The 14,041-nt window shown below is 42.7% G+C and overlaps 1 protein-coding gene across 1 annotated transcript; it reads right to left on the bottom strand.

Moving 5' to 3' along the window:
- Positions 1–2,602: 2,602 nt before the first annotated feature.
- Positions 2,603–4,911, bottom strand: XCR1 (X-C motif chemokine receptor 1). Its single transcript, XM_053600050.1, has one exon. It carries the CDS (start codon positions 4,887–4,889, stop codon positions 3,891–3,893), a length of 999 nt encoding a protein of 332 aa, XP_053456025.1. The 5' UTR covers positions 4,890–4,911; the 3' UTR covers positions 2,603–3,890.
- Positions 4,912–14,041: the final 9,130 nt, after the last annotated feature.

Below are 14,041 nucleotides of genomic sequence, written 5' to 3' on the forward strand. Positions count from 1 at the left end.
CAAGATGCATCTGGGACATCGCTGTTTGACTGGAAGCAAGGGTGGGCCTGCAAGGGTCCTGCTGACGTCAAGCTGTGCTTTTCATGGGTGGAGGGAAGGAGACTGCAGAAGGTTATGGTCAGGAATGGACGGTGTGGTCCCTGCTGTGCAGGACTCCGCCTGCCTTTCCAGCAGCCTCACCTGCTGTTCCTTCTGTGCGTACCCCCTCCATCTCTCTACTCATACCTCTTTTTCTTTGTGCCTCTTCCCTTGGATTCCTGAGGAGCCAGAGTAGAGCCTGACTAAAAATTGTCCCAGGAACCCACTATTAGGGATGCCACAGCATCCCCCGAAATGTAAAGAGACAGGCACAATTTATTTAACGAAATGCTCCCAGCAGATGGCTGCATACACTGAGAGAAATACTCAGGTAAGCATCTGGGATGGGGGGGAATGAAATGGGATAGGGAAAGTGAGCCTCTCAAGGAGCACTGCCCCCAACCCACCTTCTGAGAAGGGTGGATTCAAAGCCCAAGGTGCTTTGGTTCGGCCACAAGGGTGTGTGAATGGGAGTTCTCTGCCCTTTTGCTCCCTGGGTCAGCCTGCCCTCAATAAAAGCAGAGTAAAATTTTAAGAATCAATTTGAAAAGGCACTATAAGATTAGCCTGACTTGAAGCCCCTAGGTTTAGCTCTGACTCCACAAACTCGGTCCTTATCTCTTGCTTCTCCTATTTCTCCCATCGGTGGTGAGTGATGGCCTCACTTACAGGTTAGAAGATCCCTGGGAACACTCTTCCTGCATCGGCGCACTACCCGGCCCTCTCCCACAGGTACTGCCAGCCTTATTATTAAAACTAGGTGTGGCTCTTCCTTAGACAGGCCAAACTCCTCCAGAGCTGGCTCCTCAATGACAAGTACAACATTGGCGTTCTAGCTGGAACTCAGGGGGGAAAGGCTGAACAAGCTCTCTAGGCTCTAGCTACGGCCTGCATTGGCAGTTGCTTTATTCAATAAGCATCAGATGCCTTCTGTGTGCAAAGTCCTGCTCAATAGGCTCTGGAAGACTCTGAACTTCCCATATTCAAAAAGTTGCAGCCAAATGTTCCTACTTGGGGAGCATGCCAGAGTCACCTAGGGAGATCTTCCAGATTCCCACTCCATAGCTGAATCAGGATCACAGATTGGGCCCAGGTGTTTGTGGCGTACCAAAGTTTAGAGAGTGGATTTTATCTATGCCCTTGGGTGTCAAGCTATGGGACAGTTTGAGAGTCAAGGATGCTAGGCTTAACTAGAAGGCAAGGGCAAGCTTAGTTATTGCCACAGAAAGGGGTAAGCAATGTGCTCTGAGAGGGTAGACTGGGAAAGAAAAGTTAATATTTATAAAGAAGCAACCTGGAGCAATGAAGGTAAAGTATGTCTGGTTTCCCAAGAGCATTAATCTTAAGTATAATAACAGCTGTCATTGATTAGTCCCATTCAGCTCACAGTGACAGGACATTGGGGCTCACGACAGGTTCCTACCCTCAATCTGTTTGCAGTCTGATGAGACATGCAGGTGTGTAACTACAAGATAATGTGAAGAGTGATACATACTATGTTAGAGGGGCCAAGGCTGTGGTGACCCGAGAGTGCCCTCTGGAGTTGCAGGTTGGGACAAACTTCCTAAAGAAGTTGGGCTTTCAGCTGGGGCTTGTAGATAGGGAAGAGAAGGATGAGTGTTTCAGGCTCAGGTGACAGCACCTCAAAGGCCCAGAGGCAGGAGACTGGGGAGAAGGGCATGTGGAAGAAGGCCAGTGGTCTTTTGGGTTTGGTTCCCAAGCTGCTTGGAGGAGGTGGGCTAGAGTGGAATAAGAATGGAAAAGTTGGTTGGCATCAAGTTGTAGAGGCCTTGAAAGCCTTTATGTGTCAGTAAGGAAGGTTTTGAAGCACCCTAGAATCAGGACAGAGGATGGCCTGCTGGGGAAAGAGAGAAACAGTGGGGAGATGCTGAGGAAATGAGGGCTCCAGGAAGACTCAGGTTTGGACGGTAGTGCTGGGGGAAAGCTGGCACCGTCAAGCAAGCCAGACGGGGACATTTTAGATAGAAACTGATACATCTAAAGTCAGCTCATTACCCACCTAGAAAGGATGAGATGCTGGTAGAGTCTTCAACCTGGATGACTTCACCAGGGTGAGTGTCCATCAAAATATGTGGGCCTTCAGGGCTGGGCTGCTGGCATCTGGAGTAGAGCAACAGTGTCTCATTCATCTTTGTATCCTATGAATCAATAATTAGTGCAAAAGGTAGCACTCATTACACTCACTCTTTCAATAACATATTTAGAGACTAAATAATTTATTATTATTTTTTAATTTTTACAGAAGAAAGCCTTTATCCACATAGGCTACATATTTAAGGACCAGTTTGTGCGCCAGGAACTGGAGCTAGGATGCGCAACATACCTCCATTCCAACTGTGGGTTTTTAGAATTCAGATTTCATCATTGACTGTGAGTATGATTACTCTTGAGGTGCAGACAACCTCATCCAGCAGTCCCTGAGGAATAAAGAGCCTGCCCCTGCCAAAGGGAACAATTAGCACCCCCCAACCCTGACCCCCCACCCCGCTCCCTGCCCCACAATTGGGTAGACTCTGTCTTGCCAGCAACCTGCATCACATAGTCATCAATATTGAGATTCAGGCCCTTCTAAAGTATCAAAGGATGCTCCTTTTCCAGAATCTTTTTGTGTTTTATGACCTTCTAAACCAAGCACTGCTAAGAAATTTGTGTCTAAATGAAGAAATAAATGATGAACTCAGAGGCCAAGAAATGTTTTTCTGGATGGCAATATAAAGTTCCCAGGTGGTGGCTGCTAGCACAGTGAAGTGTCCCTGCGTCCTCTGCTGTGGGGCCCACACAGAGTGTGCTCTTTCTGGACGCTGGAATCGGAGGGGAGAGGCGTCCTTTTCCTTGCTGCGTCTCTGTTGCAGCCGGCACAGAGCAGGTGTCAATGAATATTTGCTGAAGTAACACACAACTATTGACCTTAGTTTCAGGTAGACAATGGAACTTTCAACTCAGCAGAAAGAATGGAAACTTCTCTCTTGATTATATAGATTCTGATTATACCTACTTGTGAATAATATCATCTGCAATCCATTTCAATCAGCTGATCAGAAAGAGGAAAACTTAAAAACATGCAGACATTAAGCAAAACTCTGGTGTTAAAGAAGCATTTAAGTATAAAGTAAATCTGTGCATCTTTTAGTAATGATTTGGTCTTAAGTACAAAATTTGGCTTAAAAGTATTTTTATGCAACTTCAAAAATAAAATAAAATAAAACTGGCAGGCAGGAAGCCAATTTTCTGCAGAAGAGGACACATGCGGGCCCCCTAGTTGTGCTGAATTTCTTTCTCCCGGCGCCTGCGGCAGAAGGTGGCGCTCCCACCGTCCAGAAGCGTCCTGGGGTAACGCTCTTTTTTTTTTTTTTTTTTTTTAAATCATAACTGTATACATTAATGCATTTATGGGGTACAGTGTGCTGATTTTATATACAATTTGGAGTGCTTACATCAAACTGGTTAACACAGCCTTCACCTCACTTAATTACTGTGTTAGGACATTTAAGAGATTTGACATGTCCCCCTGCCCTGGGACCATAGGTGTGGTCCCACCGATTACCCTCCCTCCATACAACCTCCTCCCTCCACACCTCCCCCGCCTCTTCCTCCTTTATCCTGAGCTATAGTTGTGTTTTATCTTTCATACTAAAGTGTGGGCGATTATATGCTTTTTTCTTTTTTTTGAGACAGTCTTACTTTATCGCTCTCCGTAGAGTGCCGTGTTGTCTACATATTGGTTTCATAATAGTACCGAGTAGACTGGATGCCCGGGGCAACGCTCTTTACTTGCTCCCACGGGCCCGCTCTCAGTAGAAGGAGGCGCCCTCGCAGGCGGAGGCGCCAGGGGAGGGGGGGAACAGCGGGGGGCTGGGCGCCTGCGGCCGGGGGAGGCAGAACTGCCGCAGCAGGTGTTTGAGGTGCGTGCGGAACTTGACCCCTACGAAGACGTAGAGCACCGGGTTGAAGCAGCAGTGGGAGAAGGCGAGGTTGCGGCAGACGTGCACGGCGTACTCCAGCTGCAGCACGGCCCGGCAGCTGCGGATGACCCCAACGCGCTGCAGCGTCTGCAGGAACAGCAGGAGGTTGTAGGGCGCCCAGCTGAGGAAGTAGGCCGCCACGATGGTGAAGATGAGCCGCACCGTGCGGAGGCGCCTCTTGGAGCGCGAGCGGAACAGCGTCCGGAGAATCTGCACGTAGCAGAACACGATGACGCCCACCGACAGCAGGAAGAAGGCGTTGTGCTGGTAGACCGAGGCCAGGAACCACGTGCGCTCCGAATAGTCACAGCCCCAAGGACGCACGCGGTGTGACACGGCGTCCAGCACGGAGAACAGGGTGCTGGCGAGCCACACCGACGCCGTCGCCAGCGCGCGGCAGCGGAGGGTGGGGACGCGCAATGTGGAGAGCGGGCTCACCACCGACAGGTAGCGGTGGACGGTCATGACGGTCAGGAAGAAGATGCTGCTGTAGAGGCTGGTGGAGAAGACCATACTGAGGAGCTGGCAGGGGAAGTCCCCCGGCGCCCAGCCCCAGTAGCCCGCGATCCACACGGGCAGCAAGGAGGAGAAGGCCAGGTCCGACAGGCACAGGTTGAGGATGAAGACGTTGGTCAGCGACTCCAGGCTCTCGTACTTGAGCAGCACCCACAGCACCAGGCTGTTGCCCATCAGGCTGAGGAGGAACACCAGGCAGTACAGCATGGTGGTGCTCAAGGTGGCGAAGAGGAAGGTCGTGTTCTCACACAGAACGCTCTGAAGATCATAGTGGAAAGGGGTGGTGGTCGCTGGGGTGCCGGAGGACTCCATTCCCCCAGGCAGGGGCCTCAAGGTCGCCTGAAACGACAGAGACGTGGAGCTGAAAGCCATGTGGCTAGGCTGGAGATCAGGAGGACCCATAGTACCAAAAAAGTATGGTCTGTGTTTGCAGTGAGATTAGGAACCTGTGCCGGAACATGGTTAAAAGCGCATTGTTTAGTGTGGCTGACATTCCTGTTGCCATACCCAGACTTTCATACTGAAGGCAGCAGTGAGTTGATTTACACCCCGTCACAGCCTCCTTTCTCCTTGGCAGCCTGGCGCTCGAGTAGCACTAAGCTGGACAATTCTCATAGTGGATTCAAAGAACTAAGATCAAATTCGGACCCAAGTAGTGTGTTTTTGGGCAAGTCTGCCTACTACCTGGGACTACAGGTTCGTACCAGTATGCCTGGTTATTTATTTATTTATTTATTGTATATTTTTCTGAAATGGAATCCTGCTATGTTGCTCAGTCTGGTCTTTTTATTTATTTATTTATTTTGAGACAGAGCCTCAAGCTGTCACCCTGGGTAGAGTGCCGTGGCATCACAGTTCACAGCAACCTCCGACTCCTGGGCTTAAGCACTTCTCTTGCCTCAGCCTCCCAAGTAGCTGAGACTACAGGCACCTGCCACAACGCCTGGCCATTTTTTTTTTTTTTTTATTGTAGTTGTCATTATTGTTTGGCAGGCCTGGGCTGGATTCAAATCCACCAGCTCAGGTGTATGTGGCTGGCACCTTAGCCACTTGAGGTACAGGTGCTGAGCCATCAAGCTGGTCTTGAACTCCTGGCTCCAAGCAATCCTACCTCAGCCTCCCTACGTAGTGGGATTACAGGTGATGAGCCACCATGCCCAGCCTATAATTGTATGTTAACAAATCCAACAACTTAAATGAGCAAATTTTTAAAAAAATTCAACATAGCAAAACTAACATGAGAGCCTGTAGTCCCATCTACTTGGGAGGCTGAGGCAAAAGAATCACTTGAGCCCAAGAGTTTGAGATTCCTGTGAGCTATAATGCCATGGTACTCTACTGAGGGCAACAAAAGTGAGACTTTGGCTTAAAAAAAAAAAAGAAAGGGAAAAGTAAACGAAAAAGAAATAGAATGAACTATTAAAAACCTTGCCATAAAGAAAACTCCGGAACTAGATGATTTTTCTAGTGCACTTTTCAAACATTTGGAGAAGAAATAACACTAGTCTTATACATACTAACTAAAATAGAGATGTAATACTTCCTAGCTTGTTTTATGGGGTCAGCATAACCCTGATACCAAAATTAGACCAAAAATACAATACAAGATAACTATAGACCAGTATTCTTCATGAACGTAGACACAGAAGTCCTGAACAATGGGGAGAGAGCAAGATGGTGTCCAAGAAACAGCTTCTTTGCAACCGGGCGTGGTGAGATTGGGGAGAGAAGAGTCCAGGCATCTCTGGCCTGGGGGCTTTGCCCAGAAATATCCCTTTGTGGGATGCAGGGAGACAACAAGAGACTTTTGGGCCCCAGGAGGAGGACAAAAGCAATGGAGAAGTGGCAAGTGGTTGCATTCGTTTTGAGGTTGCCACAGCTATAACTACAACAGCAATGAGACAGCAGACAGGAAAGGCCTTCCCTGTGTGTTTTGTTTTTTTGGACTCGAGCACTTGGTTGAATTACCTTGGGAGAACTAGGCCAAGAATGCAGGTGACTTTAAGTGTTTTCCAGGATCCAGGACTGAGTCACTGGGCCTGAATGGAGCTAACATTGTTCGGCTATGGGCTACCCACACAGCCATTGTGGGAGAACTTCCCTGCAGGCTTTGCTGTCAGGGTTGCAGAGCTAGGCTCTGGCTGGGAGACCTTGGGTGAGTGATCTAGTGTCTGTGAGTAGCGCCAAAAGTCGGGACTGAGATGCAGGGGCAAGAGCAGGGGAGCTTTCAGTTTGGGGCAGTAGGACGGCTGCCTTGCAGCCTCTGGCCTCAGGGACGTAGAGTGAGGCTGGTGTTGGTGCACCAGATAAGCAGGCAGCCACTTCAGGAGAGGTCCCAGCAACAAGTGCTTTCCTGGGAAAGCTTCTGCTTAGCCAAGGGTAATGGTTTAAAGTGATTATTAAGTGGGTTGAGGAGAGATTCAGGTTCTCTTTGAGGGCAAAGAAGTCAGCAGAGGCCTCCAGTCTCCATCTCCATCTCATACAGCTGTAGCAGTATTGTGATTAGCATCTCAAACCCCAGAAGATCACCTGTTGCCCAGAATATTCAGCAAGATATATATACTGCTTTGTTTTTGTTTTTATTTTTTTATTTCAACATTTTCCCCCTAGATTTTTCTTTTTTTTTCTTTTCTGTTTTCATTTTTCTAGTTTAGATATAATTTTCCATTGTTGCCATCTTTAATAACAAGAACTACATTTTTGCTAGTGTTTCTGCCCCTGTTATTTGATTTTTCCCCAATTTTATCCTGTAAGGTTTTCTGTTTATTTGTTTTGGTTTGATTTATAGTATTTTTTGTCTTTCCTCTCTATTTGGTGGAGGTAGGGTACTGTGTCTGCTCAGGCTGGCAAAGAGCTGCTGACCTCAAGGGAACCACCCAACCCAGCAACCCCAGAGGTTGGGGGTTTTTAAGGTATGGGTCAAAGTACCCTACTGTACACCTGTATTACTCCTGTCTCCCTCTTTCTGTGCCTCGCTTCTTTTTGTCAATATTCCCTTTTATTCACCCCCTCTCCTTTTTCTTTTTTCTTTTTTTAAAAATCCCTTTTCCCTTCTTCCTCTTCAATCTTCTCATTCTTTTAGTCCTATACCAAAAGAACTCATCGGAACCTTAGGCCACAGGCATGGTAACTTAAAGAGCAAGAAGAAGCAAAAGGAAAATTAGAGGAAGGAAACAGATAAAAGAAAATACTCATGAGGAAGAATCAGCAGAAAAATCCTGGCAACATGAAGAACCAGTCTAGAGCAACCGCCCTCTCCCCAAGGGACCATGAGGTACCTACTGCAGAGGATTCCACCTATAAAGAAATGTTAGAAATGACAGAAGGGGAATTTAAAGCACAGATGATAAAAACAATGAAGGAAATTGCTGAGAAAGTGGAAGAAAGCCAAAAGGAAATCCAAAAACAGAATCAAATAAGAGATGAACGATATGAGAATACAGAAAGAATATAGCAGAGCTGAAGGAATTGAAGCAGTCAATTAGGGAACTTAAAGATGAAAAAGAAAGTATCGACAACAGATTAGACCATGCAGAAGAAAGAATCTCAGAGGTAGAGGACAAAGCTCTTGAGATAACTCAGATAATTAAAGAGGGAGAAAAAAAGAGAGAGAAAGCAGAATATTCACTGACAGAATTATGGGACTTTATGAAGTGTTCAAACATATGAGTTATAGGTATCCCAGAATGGGAAGAAGAATGCCCCAAAGGAATGGAAGCCATACTAGAGAATATTATAAATGAAAATTTCCCAGATATCACCAACTATTCTGACACACTTCTTTCAGAGGGATATCAGACCCCAGGTTGCCTCCACTCAAATAGAGCTTCTCTAAGACACATTGTGGTGAACCTGTCCAAAGTTAAGACAAAAGAAAAGATTTTGCAAGCTTCCAGGAGTAAGTGTCAATTGATGTATAGAAGCAAATCCATCAGGGTGACTGCAGACTTTTCCAGTAAAACTTTTCAAGCCAGAAGATGATGGTCATCTACCTTTAATCTACTTAAACAAAAAAATTTCCTGCCCAGAATTCTATATCCTGCTAAGCTAGCTTTAAAATTGATGAAGAAATCAAATCTTTTACTGATATGCAAACATTGAGGAAATTTGCCACAACAAGACCAGATCGACAGGAAATACTTCAACTTGTTTTATACACTGACAATCACAATAGACCACCAGCAAAGTAAGCACACAGAAATTAAAGGACAGAACCTAGCTTCCACAATGATGCAAAAGTTAAAACTGAGCAATGGACTTTCACAAAATAAGATGAATAGAATGCTACCACACTTATTAATTATCTCAATAAATGTTAATGGCTTGAATTCCCCACCAAAGAGACAGAGACTGGCTGATTGGATTAAAAAACACAAGAAATCCATCTGCTGTCTGCAGGAAACACACCTAGCCTCAAAAGACAAATTAAAACTCAGAATTAAGGGTTGGAAGACAATTTCTCAGGCAAATAGAATTCAGAATATGACCAAGTGGGTTTATTATCTTATTTTCAGATACAAGTGTATTTAAAGCAACTAAACTCAAAAAAGACAAAGATGGACACTTCATATTGGTCAAGGGAAAAATACAACAAGAAGACATTTCAATTTTAAAATTTTTGCACCCAACTTAAATCCTCCCAGATTCTTGAAACAGAACTTACTTAGTCTGAGCAATATGATAACCTGTAACACCATAATAATAGGGGACTTTAATGCTTCTCTTTAAACCTGGACAGATCCTCTAAACAGAACTTAAACAAAGATACAAGGAGCTTAAATGAGACCCTAGAACAACTGTGCTTGATAGACGCATATAGACACTCCATCCCAAAGATAAAGAATATAAATTCTTCTCATTGCCCATGGAGCAGTCTCAAAAGAATCAAAAAATTGAAATTTTACCTTGTATATTCTTAGACTACAAAGCATTAAAGGTGGAACTCAACTCTAACAAAAAGTTCAACCCACACAAGGGCATGGAAGTTAAACAAACTTATGCTGAATGACAGTTGGGTGCAGGAAGAAATAAAAGAGGAAGTCATTGACATCTTTGAGCATAACAACAATGAAGACACAAGCTACCAAAACCTGTGGGATACAGCAAAAGCAGTCCTATGAGGAAAATTTATTGCTTTAGATGCCTACATCTGAAAAACAGAAAGAGAGCTCATAAAAAAACTCACAAATCATCATATGGGATTGGAAAAAGAATAAAAATCTAAGCCTAAACCCAGCAGAAGAAAAGAAATATCCAAAATTGAATCAGAGATTAATGAAATTGAAAACAAAAGAATCATTCAGAAAATTAATGAAACAGAGAGTTGTTTTTTTGATAAAATAAATAAAATAGATAAAACTTTGGCCAGACTAACTAGAAATAGAGATACAAGAGATAATCTCTGAATACTACAAGACACACTCTATGCCCAGAAATTTGACAATGTAAAGGAAATGGATCAATATTTGGAATCACACCCTCTTCCTAGACTTAGCCAAGAAAGATAGATCTGAACAGACCAATATTGAGCACTGAGATCAAAGAAACTATAAAAAATCTCCCCCCCCAAAAAAAATGCTCTGGTCCAGATGGCTTCACACCAGAATTCTATCAAACCTTCAAGAAGCTTATACCCGTGCTGCAGAAATTATTCCAAAAAATTAGGAAAGAAGGAATCTGCCCCAACATGTTCCACAAAGCAAACATCACCCTGGCACCAAAACCAGGAAAAGACCTCACTAAGGAGAACTTCAGACCAATTTCACTAATGAATATAGATGCAAAAATTCTCAACAAAATCCTAATCAATAGATTACAGCTTATCAAAAAAGTCATACATCATGATCAAGTAGGTATCATCCCAGAGATGCAAGGCTGTTTTAACATACGCAAGTCCATAAACATTATTCACCATGTCAACAGGAGCAAAAACAAAGACCATATGATCCTCTCAATAGATGCAGAAAAAAGCATTCAATAAAATCCAGCATCCTTTTCTAATTAGAACACTGAAGAGTATAGGCATAGGTGGCACATTTCTTTTTTTATTAAATCATAGCTGTGTACAATGATATAATCATGGGGCATCATTCACTAGCTTCACAGACCGTTTACCAAGTTTCACATATACCCTTGTAAGATGCACCGCTGGTGTAATCCCACCAATCCCCTTCCCTCTACCCACCTCCCCCCCTCCCTTTCCCCCTTTCCCCCATTCTTAGGTTGTAACTGGGTTATAGCTTTCATGTGAAAACCCTAAATTAGTTTCATAGTAGGGCTGAGTACATTGGGTACTTTTTCTTCCATTCTTGAGATACTTTACTAAGAAGAATATGTTCCAGCTCCATCCATGTAAACATGAAAGAGGTAAAGTCTCCATCTTTCTTTAAGGCTGCATAATATTCCATGGTGTACATATACCACAATTTATTAATCCATTCGTGGATGGATGGGCACTTGGGCTTCTTCCATGACTTAGCAATTATGAATTGGGCTGCAATAAACATTCTGGTACAAATATCTTTGTTATGATGTGATTTTTGGTCTTCCCAGTAGAGGGATTACAGGATTGAATGGCAGATCTATTTTTAGATCTCTAAGTGTTCTCCATATCTCTTTCCAAAAGGAATGTATTAATTTGCATTCCCACCAGCAGTGCAAAAGTGTTCCCTTTTCTCCACATCCGCGCCAACATCTCTGGTCTTGGGATTTTGTGATATAGGCTAGTCTCACTGGAGTTAGATGGTATCTCAAAGTAGTTTTGGTTTGCACTTCTCTGATAATTAAAGATGATGAACAGTTTTTTCATATGTCTGAAGGCCGCACACCTGTCTTCTTCAGAGAAGTTTCTCTTCAAATCCCTTGCCCGGCCTGCGATGGGATCCTTTGTTCTATTCTTGCTAATGCGTTTGAGTTCTCTGTGGATTCTGGTTATTAAACCTTTGTCGGAGACATAAACTGCAAATATCTCTCCCATTCTGAGGGCTGTTTGCTTGCTTTACTTACTGTGTTCTTGGATGTGCAGAAGCTTTTTAGTTTGATCAAGTCCCAGTAGTGTATTTTTGAAGCTGCTTCAATTGCCCGGGGAGTCCTCCTCATAAAATACTCATCCAGACCGAATTCTTCAAGGGTTTTCCCTGCACTCTCTTCTAGTATTTTATAGTTTCATGTCTTAAGTTTAAATCTTTGATCCAGTGAGAGTCTATCTTAGTTAATGGTGAAAGGTGTGGGTCCAGTTTCAGTCTTCTACAGGTTGCCAGCCAGTTCACCCAGCACCATTTGTTAAATAGGGAATCTTTTCCCCACTGAATGTTTTTAATTGGCTTGTCAAAGATTAAATAACGGTAAGTAGCTGGATTCATCTCTTGGTTCTCTATTCTGTTCCAGACATCTACTTCTCTGTTTTTGTGCCAATACCATGCTGTTTTGATCACTATCAATTTGTAGTATAGTCTGAGGTCTGGTAGCATAATTCCTCCTGCTTTGTTTTTATTTCTGAGTAATGTCTTGGCTATTCGAAATTTTTTTCTGATTCCATATAAAACCAAGAATTGTTTTTTAAGATCTTTAAAGTATGATAGTGGAGCTTTAATAGGAATTGCATTGAAATTATATATTGCTTTGGGTACTATAGACATTTTAGTACCCAGCCATGAGCATGGTATGTTTTTCCATTTGTTAATATTTTCAGCTATTTCCTTTCTTAGAGTTTCATAGTTCTCTTTATAGAGATCTTTCACGTCCTTTGTTAGATAAATTCCCAAATATTTCATCTTCTTTGGCACTACTGTGAATGGGATAGAGTCCTTAACTGTTTTTTCAACTTGACTGTTATTGGTATATATAAAGGCTACCAATTTATGAATGTTAATTTTATAACCTGAGACGCTGTTGTATTCCTTGATCACTTCTAAGAATTTTGTAGTAGAGTCCCTAGTGTTTTCCAGATATACTATCATATCATCAGCGAAGAGCGAAAGTTTGATCTCTTCTGACCCTATATGGATACCCTTGATCGCCTTTTCTTCCCTAATTGTGGTGGCTAAAACTTCCATTACAATGTTAAAAAGCAATGGAGACAATGGGCAGCCTTGTCTGGTTCCTGATCTGAGTAGAAATGATTTCAATTGTACTCCATTCAATATGATATTGGCTGTGGGTTTGCTGTAGATGGTCTCTATCAGTTTAAGAAATGTCCCTTCTATACCAATTTTCTTAAGTGTTCTGATCATGAAGGGATCCTGGATATTATCAAAAGCTTTTTCTGCATGGATTGAGAGAATCATATGGTCTTTGTTTTTTAATTTGTTTATGTGCTGGATTACATTTATAGATTTACATATATTGAACCAGCCTTGAGACCCTGGGATAAAACCGACTTGGTCATGATGTATAATTTGTTTAATGTGTTGCTGGATTCTGTTTGTTAGGATCTTGTTGAATATTTTTGCATCTATATTCATTAGTGATATCGGTCTATAATTTTCTTTTCTTGTTGGGTCTTTTCCTGGTTTGGGAATTAGGGTGATATTTGCTTCATAGAATGTGTTAGGTAGTTTTCCTTCTTTTTCTACCTTTTGGAACAGGTTGAGTAATATAGGTACTAATTCCTCTTTAAAAGTTTGGTGGAATTCTGACGTGAAACCATCTGGTCCTGGGCTTTTCTTTTTAGGGAGGTTTTGTATGGTTGATGCTATTTCCGAACTTGATATGGGCCTATTCAACATTTCCACTTGATTCTGGCTAAGTTTTGGAAGGTGACGTGCTTCGAAGTATCAGTCAATTTCCTTCAGATTTTCATATTTCTGAGAATAAAGTTTCTTGTACTATTCATTAAGGATTTTTTGGATTTCTGAGGAGTCTGTTGTTATTTCGTCTTTGTTGTTTCTGATTGATGAGATTAGAGATTTTACTCTTTTTTTCCTGATTAGGTTGGCCAAAGGTTTGTCTATTTTATTGACCTTTTTGAAAAACCAGCTTTTTGATTTATTGATCTGTTGTATTATTCTTTTGTTTTCAATTTCATTTAATTCTGCTCTAATTTTGGTTATTTCTTTTCTTCTACTGGGTTTGGGTTTGGAATGTTCTTCCCTTTCCAGTTGCTTGAGATGTCCCATTAAGTTGTTAACTTCCTCTCTTTCCATTCTCTTGAGGAAGGCTTGCAGTGCTATAAATTTCCCTCTTAGAACTGCTTTTGCAGTGTCCCAGAGGTTCTGATAGTTCATGTCTTCATTGTTGTTTTGTTCCAAAAAGTTGGCAATTTCTTTCTTAATCTCATCTCTGACCCAGCTCTCATTCAGCATAAGGTTATGTAACTTCCATGTTTTTGTATGAGTATGCAGATTCCTGTTGTTACTCAGCTCAAGTTTTATTCCATGGTGGTCTGAGAAGATGCATGGAATAATTTCTATTCCTTTAAATTTACTGAGGTTAGACTTGTGACCTGAGATGTGATTGATTTTGGA

This window comes from Nycticebus coucang, chromosome 8 (assembly GCF_027406575.1).
Source record: "Nycticebus coucang isolate mNycCou1 chromosome 8, mNycCou1.pri, whole genome shotgun sequence".
NCBI lineage: Eukaryota > Metazoa > Chordata > Mammalia > Primates > Lorisidae > Nycticebus > Nycticebus coucang.